The sequence below is a fragment of the Notamacropus eugenii genome, chromosome 3 (assembly GCF_028372415.1).
Source record: "Notamacropus eugenii isolate mMacEug1 chromosome 3, mMacEug1.pri_v2, whole genome shotgun sequence".
NCBI lineage: Eukaryota > Metazoa > Chordata > Mammalia > Diprotodontia > Macropodidae > Notamacropus > Notamacropus eugenii.
In genome coordinates this window covers 470,695,063-470,711,987 of record NC_092874.1, presented here as the reverse complement: position 1 = coordinate 470,711,987, position 16,925 = coordinate 470,695,063, and the positions used below count along the sequence as shown (strand labels likewise).

Below are 16,925 nucleotides of genomic sequence, written 5' to 3'. Positions count from 1 at the left end.
AAACCTTGACTGCATCTTTCCCCTCCCAGGCTGCACCCCTTTAGGTGGAGATTCTGGGTATCACCTCCTTCCTTTGTCTTACTGTCATAAATATGCAAACTTGTAAGGACTGTGAAATCTCTGCTCTGGCTTTGGGCTCCACGTGCATGTTCATTTCTCTTGTAATAAACCTGGTTTTCATGTAAGTTTTGTGAAATGGTTATTTCCTGTTGACACTGGTCGCAATCTCCCCTATTGCATAATTGTATAGTTAATCTTTGAACCCAAGTATATGAATTTACATTTATCCCTTTTAAAATTTTGTCTTACTAGAATCAATCCCGATCCTACACTATCATCCCTCATATTAACCATCCATCCTGGGTTTGTGACCAAGACAAAGTTGGTAAGCATTCCAACCATGCCTGTACCCAAGTCATACTAAAAATGGTCACTATCCCAACCCCAGGGACAGATCCCTTGACTTTCTCATCAGAGACTTTTCCCCAATTTCACATTGGCCCTTGAATGGCCACTCTCTGGATTCAGCCACTTTCCAAATCCACCTAACATACTGTCCTCAAGGCTACATTTCACACCATCTTGTCCAAAATGTTAACTTGAAAAAGCATTTCAGATGTTTTCCTGAAATCCATACCTACTGTATCTATGAACCCTGGTCTCCTGTTTGATAAATGGTATGAAACTTTATAACCCTATGAAAAACCTATGAAAGGAAGTATGTTTAGTCTGACATGATGTACTTTAAATTTTATTTTATTTTCAGATCCACATTTTCTCTCACTTCTCTCCTTGTCTCCCTCCTCCTCTGCCTCTAGTTGAGAATGCCACAAAAATGGAGCCCTTGTTACAAATACAAACAAATACAATGCAAAACAAATCCCCGCACTAGTCAAATCCAAAAAGAAGTGTCTCCGACTTTACTCGGAGACCATCACCATCACTTTTCTGGTAGGAACTGTAAAAGTTACATCTTGAAACTCTCCGGAATTTTGGCTGGTCATTCACTGATCAGTGTTCCTGAGTCTTTCAAAGACGCTTGTCTCTACAGTGTTGCTATTATTATATAAATTGTTCTCCTTGTTCTGCTTACTTGACACTACATCAGCTCATATGGATTTTCCCAGTTATCTCTTAAAGTCTTCCCCTTCATCATTTCAGCATTCTGTCACATTCCTATACCATGACTTATTGAGCCATTCCCCAATTGATGGGCATCCCCTCCATTTCCAATTCTTTGCCAACACAAAAGGAGCTGCTATAAGTATTTGTAGACAGAGAGGTCCTTTTCCTCTTCCTTTCATTTCTTTGGGGGCATAGACTTAGGGGTGACCGTGTTGTTGTTGTGTTTGTCCTTCGTTCTCCAAGAGGACCATGACATCAAGATGATGACATGACTTGTAGTTGACTTGGATTTGAGTGAGGGACGGCTGTACAAAATCACCAGCCTCACTTTGTCCCAGAGCCATCCCCAGGGGTGATATGCTGGATCAAAGGATATGTAGTTGAATAGCTTCCTCCAAAATGACTGGACCAGCAGTGCATTACCTGTTTTTCTCACCTCAGAGTAGTTTTCATTTGCCTTTCTCTTTTTTTCATATTTTTCATGTTAATTAATTAGTCAGTTAATACTTTGGTATGCTGCTTCTGAAAACTACCTGCTCTTATCTTTTGACCTGACGTGATGCATTATTGATGACCATCTCCCACCACACACACATGCACATACATGCACACCATGCTGGTTTCAGCTGTCTAAGTGTCCACAACCCATCTTTTAATGACATGTAGAATTTTATCAAGAATCAAATTCAGATTCTTGGCTGATCTCAATATGAAAAGAAATCCGACCTGTCAGGCATTAGTGGCTTTTCCCTGTATGTTTGTACAGATACTTCTTTTAAAAGGTCTGTTGCTAAAAGGTCTGCTAACTGATCTGAGGAAGTTCCCCTCCCCTATCAGGACTGTGATCTGAAGGAAGGATCACTGGTCTCTGTTTCCCTAGTGCAGAGCAAGAGCTTAATGAATGTTTGCTGACTTGACTGGATCTCTAAGCTAATGAGATAATTTATCCACAGCTTAAGAACAAAAACTTTTTTTGCCCCTCCCCGAGGCAAGTCCAATTTCTCTGCCCTGTTTGGGGGGAATCTCCTTAACAATGACTATAGGCCAGAAGGGCGGAGTGGGGTATGGGATTGGGGAGGATTTTAATTTGAGCAACCCTTTCCAGAAGTGAACATTTCCTAAAGAGAGAAGGGGAGAGGAGAGGGGAAGAGCCAACCAGTTCTAAGAATAGGATCCTCTTTGATGGCCTCAGTCTGTGCTCCTCCAAAGACATCCTCAAGGACATTCCAACCCTGTTGGCTTTGACAGCCACACACTGGTCATGATTTGAACATTTGTGGCGGTCTTTCAGGTGGTTAATCTGTAGACAGCCAAGACAACAGAAATTTAGGAGGGATTCACTAGGAAGGATGCATATTCTCCTGGTCCTTTATCCCAGGAAAGAAAGGGACATGTGGGCTTCTCAGTGTTAGGGGTGAAAAGGAGTAACGCTTCCCACAGTGTCTGGCATATAGTAGGCACATTATTGATTGACTTTGGATTTCATTGCCTTCGAGCAGAGGGGAGGCCAGTAGTGCCCTTGAAAGCATAATGGAAATTATGTTGGACTCAAACGGGAAGGCCTACTTTTTTGTCAATGCTTTACCACTTGCTCTCAGAGAAGGGTACAAATCTCACAGAGTTGTTGAGATGATAACAACTCACAGTTCTCTAACTCTGGTCTTTGTGATGTGAGGAAAACAAGTATCACCATGCCCATTTTATTACTGAGAAAACTGAGGCCAGAAGGGTTGCAGGTGTGGGGAACCCACATATGGCCCTCTAGGTCTTCAAGTACAGCCCTTTGACTGAATCCAGACTTTACAGAACAAATCCCCTTCATAAAAGGATTTGTTCTGTAAAACTTGTACTTACTCAAAAGGCCACACCAAGGACCTAGAAGGCCACATGTGGTCTTGAGGCCACAGGTTCCTGACCCCTGTGAGTGACTTCCAATGTTAGAACAGGGATTTGAACCCAGGTCTTCAGATACCCCAGTTCAGCCCTCCTTCTGCTACACTTTACTGCTCTTTGATTATCTCTAGTAAGAGTCTCATGGTTTGGTTTTGTTTTTTTTTAATAGGCACTCAAAGTAAGGCAAGCAGATGTAACCAGAGAAACTGTCCAGAAAAGTGTCTGTGTTCTGAGCCAGCTGGTAAGACAACTTGTAAAATACTTGAAATCCATGAAAAAGGGGAATCCTTGAGAGAAGCCAAGACTTGGGTCAGCCACCATCTTTGCCAGGGTCTGATTATTGTGCTTTCCTGACTGTCATCTAGCAACTTCACACTCTAATGAATACCTCTACCACCTTTTCACCAAAGGGTGAAAATTACCATTGGTTTTCCCAGCAATTAACAGATTTAGTGTAAAAAAAAAAAAGAAAGTGGAGGAGGAGTTAAAGTCTTCTGGGTAAATAGGAGGTTTGGTGTGTTTGATTTGATCCTTGATTTTTACTCATTTATTTCTAAGTATTCCAAACCCTGTGCTAGGTACTTAGAACAGAAGGACAGAGCCACTTCCTTCTGCAGTATTTTTCAAGGGCCTGCTGGGTACAAGGTGCTGTGTAAAGTGTGGAGCATATGAGGTCAAAGATGGAAAGGGGTCCTTGTTCTCTTGGAAACTGATGGAAGGCCTATTGGACAAGAGACGGTGTAAGAAAGTGCACTCAGAGTCATTTCAGTGGGGAGAGTATACTCCTAATGGAGGCAGCCCCTGAGGAGGAAGCCAGGGATTCCAGAGGCAAAACTGAAGGTCTTGGGGAAAGAGCCGGGGGTGGGGGAGGCAGGGCCAGGAAGGCCACTTTCTCAGCCATTGTCTTGGGTCTGGTCCAGAAGTAGATCCTTGACCAGAATTGGGCCAGGTTTATCAAACAGTTGTCATAGGGGCAGCTTGCCTATATCTACTCTACTGGGTAGGATCCACCTCGGGGTAGTCACCATCCCCAGGTCCCAGGCAAAGATCTGAGCACTCAGACCCATGGGGCCTTTATGGACCTCTGGAGTCTAGAGTAGACCAATGTCTCACTTACTCCTGGGGCTGCCCAGGGTCTCTGGTGCACTCCCACTGCCCAAGGCCACCATGTCTGGGACCTCGACTCTGGAGATCATGGAACATAATATGAGCCATGATCAGTTGGGTAGTAAAGAGAGGTGTCTTATCACTGCCCTCCCTGCAGTGGTGGACCATTCACTAGATGCATAGCTGCTTACCTCAGTAGGTGCAGGAGTACAAGTCACAAGGTTGGATTGGGGATGACGCCTCCAGGTGTTGGCTGCCCAAGGAGACACCCCTGCCCTGTCACAGGCTTTTAGGGCTGGACGGTCCCCAGTTGACCTTCAGACACATTTCCTTGTTGACTACTTTGCTTTGTCTGCACCATGACCATTCTGGTGGGGGAGGTTTTTGTTCTCTACTGGAGAAGGAGGAGGAAGTTTGGGGTCTTTCCCAGTGTTTTGTTTTGTTTTGTTTTTTTGCTTATCAAAGTCAGTGCCTGGTTTATTTTATATTCCTTTTTAATATCATGAACCTGATAACGATTAATAACCTTGAACATTTCCCCATGTAACCAGAACAAGAGAACAGCATGTGAAACCAGGAATGATCACTAGGTCCAATTGGTCTTTTAAGTCTAGTTCAGATTTACCAGTGTCATCCCAGCTCTGCCCCACTTACCTATGTCATACCCCTTCTGAACTTCCTTCTACTCTCCTGTGTGGGTGTGTGGTTTGGGTTTGTTTTGGGTTTTTTTTTTAATGATTCATCAACATTCTCTCTTCCTTTTCTGGCATCCCAGCACAATCCCCCCGGCCCTCTATACCTCTTCTCAAAGCTCCCCTTGTCCCAAATAGAATCAGGCAAAGCAGATCCACACATCCAGCCCTCTGTGTGGCCATCACCTTTCTGTCCACAGGTGGGAGGTGTGATGCACCATCTTGGGCCTCTGAGCAGCCTGTAGTTGGTCACTGCGTTTGTTTGAGTCCTGAAGTCTTTCCCAGGTGTTTTCCTTAACACTGCTGTAGTCACTGTCTGTCCAGCCCAGGCTTTGTTCTTCTGATGCACTATCAGGTCACCCAGGTTTCTCTCTATCTACCTCCTTCATCATTTCCCATAGCATACTAGTATTACATTATATTCATATACCATGACTTCTTTAGCCATTGCCCACTTAATGGGCATCCACTTTGTTTCCAGATCTTTGTTACAACAAAAAAGTGCTGCTACCAATACTTTTGTCCATATAGTTCTTTTTTGCTTTTATTTGATCTCTTCGGAGTATATACTTAGCAGTGGTATTCCTGGCTCCAGAGGTAGGCACAGGCTCGTGATTTGCGGTATGTTTGGTTCCCCTTTGCTTTCCAGCAGTTGTTGAATCGATCCACAGCTCTGTCAATATCACATTCATGTTTCTGTCCTCTCACAGCCCCTCCCATGAGTTGTCTTTGTCCATTCTGTCATTTTTACCAGTCTGATGGGTGTTTAGTGAAACCTTAGAATTGTTTTAATTTGTATTTCTCTGTTACTGATTTGGAATCTTATGGCAGATTGTTGATGGTTCGCCTTTCTCTTTGAGACTGTCCATATCTTAGCCGTTTGTCTCTTAGGGAATTGCTATTGTTTTTCTATATTTGTATGAATTCCCCTATACATATTTTGCACATCAGTCATTTGTCTAGGAAATCTGTTGCAAAGATTACTTTTCCAGGTAACTGTTTTCCTTGTAATTCTCACAGCATTAATTTTGTTTGTACAAAACTTCAATCCCAGTTCTCCATTTTTTTCTCCTGTGATCCTCTCTATTTCCAATTTGATCAAGAACATTTATATCCATGGTTGTAAAAGGTATCTCCTTCCTTGCTCCTCTGATTTGCTTGTGATGTGATCTTTGTGTCTGTGTCTCCTTGCCATTGGGAGCTTATTGTAGTATATTGTCTGAGATGCTGATCCAAACCTTTCTGCAAGACTGCTTTCCAGTTTTCTCAACAGTTACTGTTGAAGAGGTGGAATCTGTGGGTTTACCTGACATTGAGTATTAGGTTCAGCTAATGCCATTGATATTACTTTGTACCTTCAACAAAGCCTAACAGTGAAGATTACGGTTGAAACGGGGAGTGGCATCACTAGGACTTACAGTCAATCTCCTTCACTTATTAAGGAACCTGGTCTCTACTGTAAGCTAAGGTCACCCCCATTGAGGCATACCAAAGAGACTGTAAGCCAAACTAGTCAGACAACTGGATAAGTATACTGTTTCCCTTTAGTGAGCATCTGGACCAAGAACAGAAGGTAAATAAATACAAAGTACCTGCACATATGTACACATGCATGCACTCACACACATATACAGGTTCACTTCTGGAAAAAGTTCTCTAAAAGAGTGTCTAGGTTTCCATTTTGGATTAGATGATTGAATCTCTAATAACAGGTAGGATTACCAAAAATGAGAATATAATCCAATTTGGATAGGAAGTGTGGTTTTGTAATGGGAAAATCACTTCTGACTCATATTTGCATGAAGACTCCCAGCATCATCAATGGGCCAGAAGAGATTTCACATCTCTTAGAATTCAACCCTCTTTTTTTTTAAGTAGATTTTATTGATATCTTTAGTTTTCACATCACTTGGATGTCCTCCTTTATCCCTCTCCTTCCTCCTTCTCAGAGAGCCATCCCTCTAAGGAAGAATTGAAAAAGAAACAAAAAGAGGAAGAGAAAAAAGTCAGGAAAACCAATCAACACATTGGAAAAAATCTGACAATTACGCCACAACCCCCAGAAGAAGAAACCTACCTTCCCCCTTACTTGCTGGGTCAAGATGACTTTCATTTGTTTTATGTCAGTCCCCTTGTTTTGGAGCTGCATCCATGAAGGCCCAGTGGCATGAAGTGACTTGCCAGGGTTAGCCAGGTAGTCGGTGTCTGAGCCAGGCAGTGCTTATTGGCTTCCCTGCCCTCTGGAGTCATTCTTCACACATCTGAGGTATAGCTCTGACTCCAGAGCCACTCACTCTGCTGCTCAAGAAGTTTCTGTGGCTACTGATTGTCATGGCAAGAAAATGCAAACCCCTTCTCATTTGGACTCCAGCCAGTCTTTTCTGGCTGAACCCAAGCTTTCTACATGCCAGCAAAACAGATGGACTTCTTATTTCCCCTGCATGACATTCTATCTCAGGGCAAGTCAAAGCTGCAGGCATTTATTAAGTGCCTAATGTATACTGGGCACTGAGCTAAGCTCTGGGGATACAAAGAGAGGCACATAACAGTCCCTGCTCTCAAGAGGCCCACAGTCTAGTAGAGGAGACCACCTGTAAACAACTATGTACAACCATCTAGACATAGGATGAATGGCAGATCAACCCCAAAGGAAGGTGAGAAGATGAAGAGATTAAAGAGGACCAGGAAATGCTTCCTCACTAGAAGACATTGATGAGGAGGGCTGGGCCCACCTTTGGGGCACAGCAGGGGTCCTGAAGGGGAAGGAAAGCTGGGAACAGCTCAGGAGAATCTTCAGAAGCCAAACCAGAGTTTCTCTTTGGCCCCCTGGATAGGGGGGAGCTGTTGGAGTGTGTCAGCAGTGGGTGATGAGTTCAGACCTGCATCTTAGGGAGATCCCTCTGACAGCTGACTGGAGGCTGGACCTGGGGCCTGCACCCAGGCATGGCAATGTCAGAGGAGAGGAGAGAGACAAAGATAGAATCCTGATTACACCTCAACAAAGACAGAGGAGCACTCCATGAAGACAACACCTAAAGTGATCCATCCAGGGCTGGAGAGAACACTAGACCTGGAGGTCTAGGGGACCTCAGGGGCCACCTGATCAGACTCACCCATGGAAGATCCACCTAGCTAGTGGTCCCCCTGCTTTTGTGTAGAAATCTCCAGTGAGGGATTACCCATCACCACCTGAAGCAGCCCATCCTTTGGGACAGCTCTAATTAGAAATTTTTCTTCCCCCTGAGCTTAAACCTGCATTTCTTTCCCATTTTCACCCTTGACTTTTTCCTTCTGAAGCCAAACATCTTAAGTCTTCTTAACTGTGACAGACCTTCAGATACTTAAAGACAGCTCTCATGTCCCTCTGGGTCTTCTCTTGCTGAGGCCTTTTGGCCCATCCTCAGGTGACCAGTCGCCACCTTTTCTCTTCCTCTGGGAATTCTCTCAGTTATTACAGTCTTTCCTAAAATGTGGTGGGGCAAGGGAGGGGAAGGTATGACCACATCAGAGTCCACTGATTTCCTCCTTCCCCAATGCAGCCCACAGTTTTGCTAGCTTGGGGGGCTGTCATAGCACCCTGTTTGTTCATACTGAGGCCAAAGTTCACCAGAACACCTAGATCTTTTTCAGACAAATGGGGTCTCTAACTCTACCTCCCTCATGCTGATGAAATCTATCCTCTCTTCCCTAGTGTCACCTCACCTTGGAAACTAAGAATTGTGTTTGCCCTCTCCATGACTCCTCCACATCAGTCACCAGTTTGTTGGCTTTGTTAGATTTGAGCCAGTTCTTTCAGGATAACTTTGAATTCTGCTGGCATGTTTATCAACATCTCAGAATTCCTTCACTGACAAAAATATTAAGTAATACTAGTTCAAGGACTAATTGTCATGGAACAACATTTATTATGTCTTGTTACAAGAAGGGAGCCACAAATAAAGTGTGGAAAGGGACAGCTAGGCATGGGATGGTCTGGGCAAAAAACAAAGTTCTGAATGTTCATTATGGGCCATAACTTCCTATAAATCAGCACCACAAAGGTAGTATTTTAAAAAACAAACCATCAAAACGAAACTGTGAAGGAAAATGACATAGAAAAGTAAAGAAATAGTCATCCCCCTTTGTAACAAATAGAGTGCTCTACGCAGTTTTGATCTGGGCATATACAAAGAGGCCTACCATCAGATCTTTTTCTTAAAATACAAAAACAGAATCCTTCTAACAAATACACGTAGTCGAGTGAAACAAGTTCCCATACTGACCATGGATAAAAAATACATATATATCCATCTTTGCACCCTGAGTCCATTCCCTCCTTCTGTGCCAGGAGATGTCGCCTGTCTTATACAGCTCCTCCAAAGTCATGGTTGGTCAGAGTTCCTTGGGGTAAATGGTTCTCCTGAATCCACTTACCTGAGCATCTTCTTCGTGAAACCTTTGTCCTGTTAGCTTCTTCAGGGGGCCAGAGTAGAGCCTAGGTTCTTGATGACAGAGCAGAGAGCAAATTCAGAAAGGTCCCATCAGGCTAAGGCTTCCTGGGGCAGGCTCGGGAAAAGACTTTGGCAGTCAGTTGAGAGCCAGGGTAGCCATGTTAGACATGGTGCATCACTGGCCCGTTGCTCCCCAGGGCCTGAGGCACTTTGGCTGTGGCATCTTCTACACTTTGACAGATGGCTGATGATCTGCATCCCCAAGGAAATACCCACACAAATGATATCACAGATTCCGCCAGTGCTGCAGTGAAGGCCTGAGGATGGTCCAGAGAAAAGGAACTGACACTGAACTGCAGGTTCTAAATGGAGGAAGGAGGACATGATTCACTAGTCCTCCCACGTGGCACTCCGTCTTCTGACTTTTCACTGACTAGCTGTCCCCAGTGCCTGGCATTCTCTCCCTCTTCATCTCTGCCTTCTGGCTTCCTTCAGGTCCCAGCTAGAATCCCAGTCCCCTATAATTCTGGTGCCTCTCCTCTGTTGATTACCTCCAGTGTACCCCAGTTGTTTACATGTTGTCTCCTCCAAGCTTCTGTGAGCTCCTGGAGAGCATGGACTGTTTTTTGCCTTTCTTTGTAGTAAGCACCTGGCATGTAGTAGGTGCTTAAGAAACGCTATTTGACTGACTTTTCAAGAAATACATGAGTATTTATGAAGTGAAAGACATAGTCTACAGGGCCTTAGTCTCCATGAACTGATTGAGAAATCACATTAAGTGCCACCAGGAGAAAGGCTGGCCACGTCCAGGGACGACAGGCTCCTGACAGGAGAGCTCAGCTCAGCAGAGCAGTTTGCACCTGTGTGACTCGTTGGCTATATTTTGAACATCACCCTTGACCAGTTGAGGCTTTACAGAAAGAAGGGCCTAGGACACGGGCAACCTCATGAGGTCCCTTTCAGCTTGTGACTCTGAGAAAAAAATGTAGTTCATTTGAAATCTCCCCTTTTCCCTCCTCTTCATTTTTTTCTCCACTTTTGCTAATTCCTCCCTTAACAATGTTTTGTTTCTTCTGCAAGCCTCTCTATGGTTTACTCCAAGCAAAACTTCAGCTCATCACACATGCCTATTTTGAAGAGAAGGATTTTTCCCAAATTTCAATTCTGAAGGTAATTTTATGATGTGTATCTATGTACCTCTGTAGGTGTGTTCTGTTAAAAAAAAAAAAATCACTCAAGTAAGTGGAGGGGTGTTTGTGAAAGAAGTAATTTGTTAGCCAAGGCCCTGGCCCAGAAGAAAAGTGTCAGGGTGCTGCCCTGCTGAGTGATGCTGGACCCTCTCTGCACTGTGCAGCTCCTTGTGCCCATGAACACCAAGCTGTGTTAGCTTCTAATTAGGAATAATTCAGTTTGAAGAAACCCCTGATTATGGTGGATCCCTGAAGTGACCACATATCTCTGCTGTGCTCTGCTTAGGAGAATCGGTCCTTTTGTAAGTGAAGGGATTGGGCAGTTTCTCTGGCTCTCAGGTTCGGCTCCCATCCCCCATAATCCAAAGCCAAACATTGTGCTCCTGCTTCCTGGAAAATGAGCCATTAGTTTTCTGGGAGCAGAGCCTGGCAGCAGCATTGAGCTCCAGCCTCCTTCAGGTCCGCCACTGACTTGTACTGCATAGTAGTGATTATGCCACTGGGCAGCCACCCTCAGTCCTGCAGAGAAGGAAGCAAAATGCGAATGGGGAGTTATTGCTGGGCCAGGAGGGCAGCTGCCTTTTCTCTGCCTTGCCCTGTGGCTCTGAGCTCTTTCTTGGTTCTGGTTTAAGAAATAAAAACAGAACTTGTGCTCTTAGTGAAAGTTGATGGGGGAAGGGAGATTGTAGAGCAGGGAGCCTGTGTTGTCTCCAAGGGGGGTGCCTAGTATATTTACCTCCTCCAGTAATAAATAGCCATTTTCTCCTTGTCTCTCCTGGGTTCTACACTATTTCCAGTTCATAACGTCTGAGTTGTCATAATCACTCTCTCTTCAAATCTGTGTTTCTTAGGAACTCTATGAACATATGAATAGTTCCTTGGGAGGAGCATCCATAGAAGGGTCCCAAGTATACCTAGGTAAGTCACACTCTGCTAGCTAGAAGAGACCCTCAAGATTCTTATTGGACAGACTGGTTTGTTTGTCCACATTATCCTCAGTCTCTGATCGGCTGGTGCTGGAGTTCCCTCTTTCTATATGACTTTCATCACATATATCTAGCTTTGGACAGACTTTCCTGAAATGTGCATCTCTAGACTGCATCTGCAGTGGAGAACTCTGCTGAGATGCTTGAACTGCCTGCAGTGTGGTTATCTTCTATATATTATATCATACGTTGTGTCACTTTTGTTCTCTGGGGTTTACCGTCAAAGAGAAACTTCCTCATTCCCACATAGGCTTCCCCTGCCCCCTTCATTCAGTTCCAGCTCATTGTTACATATGTTGTATGTGTAAAATCTATGCAGGCCTAGTGTAGACAGAACTGCATAGAGTGTAGGTATAGACACTATTGTTAGTTACATATGTCTGTATTAACCCTCTCTAGGCAATTAGAAGCTCTTCAGGGAGGTCAAGGACTGTTTTCATGCAGTCCTGGGCCCAGTGGCTGTTCAATAAATCCTTATAATCAGTAAATATTTATTGAGTTCTCCTTTGATAATGATAAAAGGCAGTCTCAGTAGCGGAGTTTACTCTTAGCAAGCCATCCCTCATGCAAATTGTAAACAAGTTCACAATGACACATCTTTTATGAAACCAGATTTTCTCCAGACTCTGCCTTTAAATGATCATGAAAAGTTATCACTAAAAAATGTTGAAAGCCTGGAGTATGTCAGAAAGGACATCAGCAGCAATGGGTAAGCCAAGAAAACAGACCCAAATTGTGTGCTTAGCTCTATGTTTTTAGTGGGGGTTCTTTGTCCGAGAAATAAGATGATTTGCCAATTCAGTGGTTCTCGAGACCCCACCCAGCAGATCCCAGAATATCTCCAGCTCTGTCTCCCACACAGCTTTGCATCGCAGCCACGTTTCCTTGATGGGATGTTCATGCCTCTTTCCCCCCTTTCCCCTCTGCATGGTAGTTGGGGAAGGGACACTCATAGATTGACTTCTTTTCACTGCAGGTCTTTCCCCACGAGATCTGGTCCTTCAATTTCGACACAAGGTATGGTTTTTTTGTTGGGCTCAGAAAGTACAGAAGTAGGAGGCACTATCCTTGCATGTGTTCATTGGACAGAATGTAGTATTTCCTTTAAAAATGTTACTTTCTTCAGATATGGGTCTAAAATTACAGTCCCCCACCCCAGATAAAAGAGAACTCTTTGTCATATTTCTACTTTAGCCAGAGTCATTTCTTTCATGATTTTTTTATATTCCTATCACAAATAGCAACCATTTTTTTCTAAGTTTTGTTGATCACAGACCTTCTATTAAGTAAGATTTTACAAGGCATATTTCATTCTTAATTTTACGTATTTATAAGTACAAAAAAATGATGAGGGGACATGCCCTGAGGAGAGCATGAAGGGCATCACTGCCTCTTGTTTTTCTCTGAGGTTGTGCACAGTTGTCAAAACTCAGTCACAACGCAGGGCACCATTTTTTTTGGCCTTAGCTAAGCATCTGAAGTTTGAGGTGCCCCCCTAAGAAGGGAGCCTACAGACTGAAGTTAGTAGGAACATTTGAAACATCATAGTGGTTTTTGTCTCCTGTCACTGGTAGAGGCGTTAGGCCATTTCCAACCACCCTCTCTCCAGTTTGAGGATGTAAATATTGACCAGCCTTTTCCTGTGGCCATTCTGTGCTCTCTTAGACAAGCCAACTGCTCCTGACTTGCATTGAATAACATATCACATTTTTAAAGGCACAAATAACCTTTGTAGTGTTAGGTTAACATCTAGGTTAGATTTTTATCTTTTTTTTTTTTTAGCATAATTTCCTTAGGATTTTATTTACTTAGCAACAGAAGTTGTGTAAAAATGGGATGTTTAATATCAATTAAAAAATAACCCCTAGGAGTGGGAATATTGAGGTTGGGTTCATTTGTAATCATCTTATGGTTTCTTTTTTTTTCTTTCTCTGAGCAGGTCTTAATCCTATTTAAGCTGATTCTTCTGGAGAAAAAGGTGGGATTTGAAGGGCAGGGCATGGGAGAGTTTTTAAAGTTTATTCTTTGCCTATTAAATAACTTAGCTGGAGTGAACCTAACACCTGGCAAAGGAAGGGGCCTGTAGAAGTGGGTGTGTGCCCTTTGTTTATAGATTTAATGCAGAAAATGAGGGCTTCTTGATCTTTGAGGGGAGCAAGCTCTTGCAGCGCAGCGACCAGTTCCATGCAGTTGTATTTTATGCCCCAACACAGGAGGTTTTTTTAATTAAATGCCCATTGATGCTGATGTCAATATGCCCCGTCTGTTTTGGTAGACTTGCTTTCCTCAGTCGGGCTTGCTTACCAAGTGCCATCTAACCATTAGCCAAGGCCACAGAGAGAGGCTCATTTTTTCCTTGAAGGAGCCATGTTTCTTCTCCACTGCCATCTTGGTCTTCAGGTCTTTCTTTTTCTTTGAGATTGGGTCTCCTTACCTCAGCTAGGCTGAAAGTGGAGCAGCCCCTGGATGACCCAGTCCTGCTGCATTGAATGTCTTTGTTTCCAACCTGGGCCCATTCATCCCTCCTGAGATACTTTAGTGACCCCCACTCCCCAGGGCTGGTGCTGAATCGTCTTTCCTTGACTGCCTCTCAGAATTCCTGAGCTTGAGTCATCTGCCAGCCTCAGCTTTCCTGGCATCAGGGGACATACACAGGCCTGTGCTACCACATCCAGCCTTCAGGTCATTCTTACACAATTAGGACTCCTTTGTGGTTGTTCCAAATACAAGTGTTTGTCTTTGCTAATATACATGGAAACATCATGTCGGCAAGGAGTAGCTTTTGACTCTGGAGCTAAGCAGAGAGTGGATGGTGGAATTGCTGGAAGATCTAATGGAGCCTCCAAGATTGAAAAGTAATAAGAAAATCATTAAGACATAAGAACACTGACACAAGAGCCAGGGTGATGGAGGCTGAGTAGGGACTCTGTGGTAACTGGAGTTGGTGGTGATTCTGCGCATCTTTCTGTCCATATGAGATCCATTTTCTCTTCTCTTGAATAAAAGAGAACAGAAGTCTTTGGGGATGGCCTGGTGACACAGCAGACTCTGGAAGCAGCCATAACAGATGTGCTGTCTCACATATGATACGGTTCTATAGACAAGGGATAGCATAACTTGGTGTCTCTGGGCCCCTTTGTAAACAGGAGTGCCTGCTGAGGGTGATGGGTGCTAGGCTTTGGCCATACCGCCCTCAGGGCCAGCCCCCAGGCTTAGCTGGGCATCTCTGCCCATCAACCAGTGCAACAAGTGACAAGTTTTCCCAAGCTCTCTGCAGGAGACTGAGCTGGAAAACTTCCTCCCCCAAGGGAGTAAAAGTTGCAAAGCCACCCTGTCCCCTGGGCTGGCTCTCCCAAGTAATGAGATTTAATTAAAGAGGAAACTAGTTCAGCCGAGCAGATTTGCTGCTTTGTTTTGGTTTCTGTTTCTTCCCTAGCTGATTTCTCATTAGCCAGCTTTGTTTTAAGTTTGTTTCTTAATTGAATCTTTATTTCTAATTTAAGCAATTGTGAATCCATTTCAGGTTCTGTTTTATATTTCTCCAGTGAATAGATTGGTAGGTGCCCTAATGACCGTGCTGTCCCTTTTTCCAGGTAAGAGTCATTTGGGTTTTTTTTGTTTTGTTTTTGTTTTTTTGCTTAACTTCTAAAACTACGGCTTTCATCTGATATTAGAATAAAAAACTCATTGGGATAAGACTTGTTTACATTTTAATATGACATTTCCCTTTTGAGATTGTTTCTATTTTTAAACCAATCTTTTTCTAGCCTGTATTTTTAAAAGGTTGAAATGTTCACACTTATAGTTTATTGGGCCTTAAACAGTGCCATTTCATCTTGCCTTTTCTATGTCTCATTTTTTTCTCTTGTACACTACAGGCATGATAGAACATGGCCTCCGGGACAGCTCCCAGTACAGACCTCGAAAGAGCCTGTCTGAGGATGCTGGGCTCCAGCGAGCTACCCCTCCTGCTGATGACTGCATTTCTGGATCTGCTTCTGTCATTTCAAATGCAAATTCAGACATGTGCACAAAAAAAGTATCTGGGAACCACAGAGGGGATGCCCCAAAGGCAGAGCGGATCCTGTCCCAAACAGCAAAAGATGCCAGCAACACACAAGTGTCCAATGGCTCTGGCCAGCCCGTGAGACTTCCTGTGCACATGATCCCCGAGACATCTGAAAATGAATGGGAGACCCTGGACCCTGGCATCTTAGAGGGCACCAGCGTGAAAGAAAGGGCACAGGCGGAGCCTAAACAGATAAACTTCCTCCCGAGGGACCATGTGCCCTCTGAAAGTCCTCCAATTACTGTGCAGCCTCAAGCTAACCTGGGGCAGGTGGTGTTCATGCCAGGACTCATCTCTGGTTTGGAAGAGGACCAATATGGCATGCCATTGGCCATATTCACCAAGGTAAGGTTCCCAGTATTCACAGCCTAGTACCTTAAGTGAACTTTTTGTGGTGTGAGACCATCTTCAGAAAGGTATGTATGGCCTCAGCTCTTTGATTTCAGGTTACCTTTATGTGTCCAGGAAACTGTGGAAAATTCTGGACTATTACATAGAAGGCAATGCCTTTGGCCTGGTCCCCATAGGCAAAGTTCCCAGCTATGGCCAACAAACCAAGAGCTCTCGTGACTCCAAAGAAACTAGGAATTCAGATGTGAAGGCAACAGGCAGCCTCCAGGCTCTGGCTCCCTGCTCCAGGTTTTCTCCTGGATGAATGCCCATGAATGGACAAGGTAGATAGAATTCAGAGTCTGCTTTAGGTACTTACTAGGTGTGTGACTCTGGGTGGGAGTGAATCCATCCCTCTCAGACTCTGTTTCATCATCCATAAAATGGGGTTATTAACAGCACCTGCTGCTCAGGGTTATTGGGAGTGTTCAGCAGACTTTAGAGAACCCCATCAATGCCCTGGTCACCTTTATCTCCACAGAGCTGAACTGTGGGGGCCTACCTCCTGGGTTCTTCTTGGGGCCCACCAGTACTCAGTTGTAGGGTACCGTGGCCAGAGAGAAATGGCGTAAGGAATTGGCCACTGAGATCCATTAGCTTTGGCATTTAGTAGTTAGCCAGTGAGCACGCACAATCTTGTAAGTTTTGTAAGGACAGTGGGGAGTGTAGCCGTGTGTGTTTGGTGGTTTACCAGGCTTAGCTACCCATTAGGGGGCCTTGGAACAGACTCAGAGAAAATCAGCTTTTCTGGGTACTTGTGAAGGGCAGGGCCTGGTCTGGCCCCTAAGAAGCACTTGTTCAGTGTTTGGTGACTTGACTTAGATTTTCCCAAACTGAAGCTGTCCAGTGCTCGAGCCCTCTGAGAACAGGAATGACTTTGGGAACATTTCTCTTGTATCCGTCTTTCTCGGCTTATTATGACTCTTGTCTGTGTACACACTGCCTATTTACTCTGCAAAAAGTGAAGCTGTGTTTGGGGCCTGAAGTGGCACCTAGGGTCTCTTCCTTCCTCATTCCCTGGATTCTCCTCTTTCTGCTTCATT

The 16,925-nt window shown here is 44.2% G+C and overlaps 1 protein-coding gene across 3 annotated transcripts in view; it reads left to right on the top strand.

Annotated features, from left to right (window-relative positions):
- Positions 1-16,925, top strand: part of AVL9 (AVL9 cell migration associated) — a 61,339-nt gene that overhangs the window by 27,045 nt on the left and 17,369 nt on the right. For 2 of the 3 annotated variants that reach the window (XM_072598883.1, XM_072598886.1), the window contains exons 4-10: positions 3,188-3,259; positions 10,328-10,417; positions 11,289-11,355; positions 12,400-12,440; positions 13,363-13,401; positions 14,947-15,016; positions 15,302-15,837. In XM_072598883.1, coding sequence (XP_072454984.1) covers positions 3,188-3,259; positions 10,328-10,417; positions 11,289-11,355; positions 12,400-12,440; positions 13,363-13,401; positions 14,947-15,016; positions 15,302-15,837 — 915 coding nt within the window. Of the gene's footprint in view, positions 1-312; positions 386-3,187; positions 3,260-10,327; positions 10,418-11,288; positions 11,356-12,399; positions 12,441-13,362; positions 13,402-14,946; positions 15,017-15,301; positions 15,838-16,925 lie in introns of all 3 variants that reach the window. The other variant, XM_072598885.1, reaches the window with a different exon arrangement.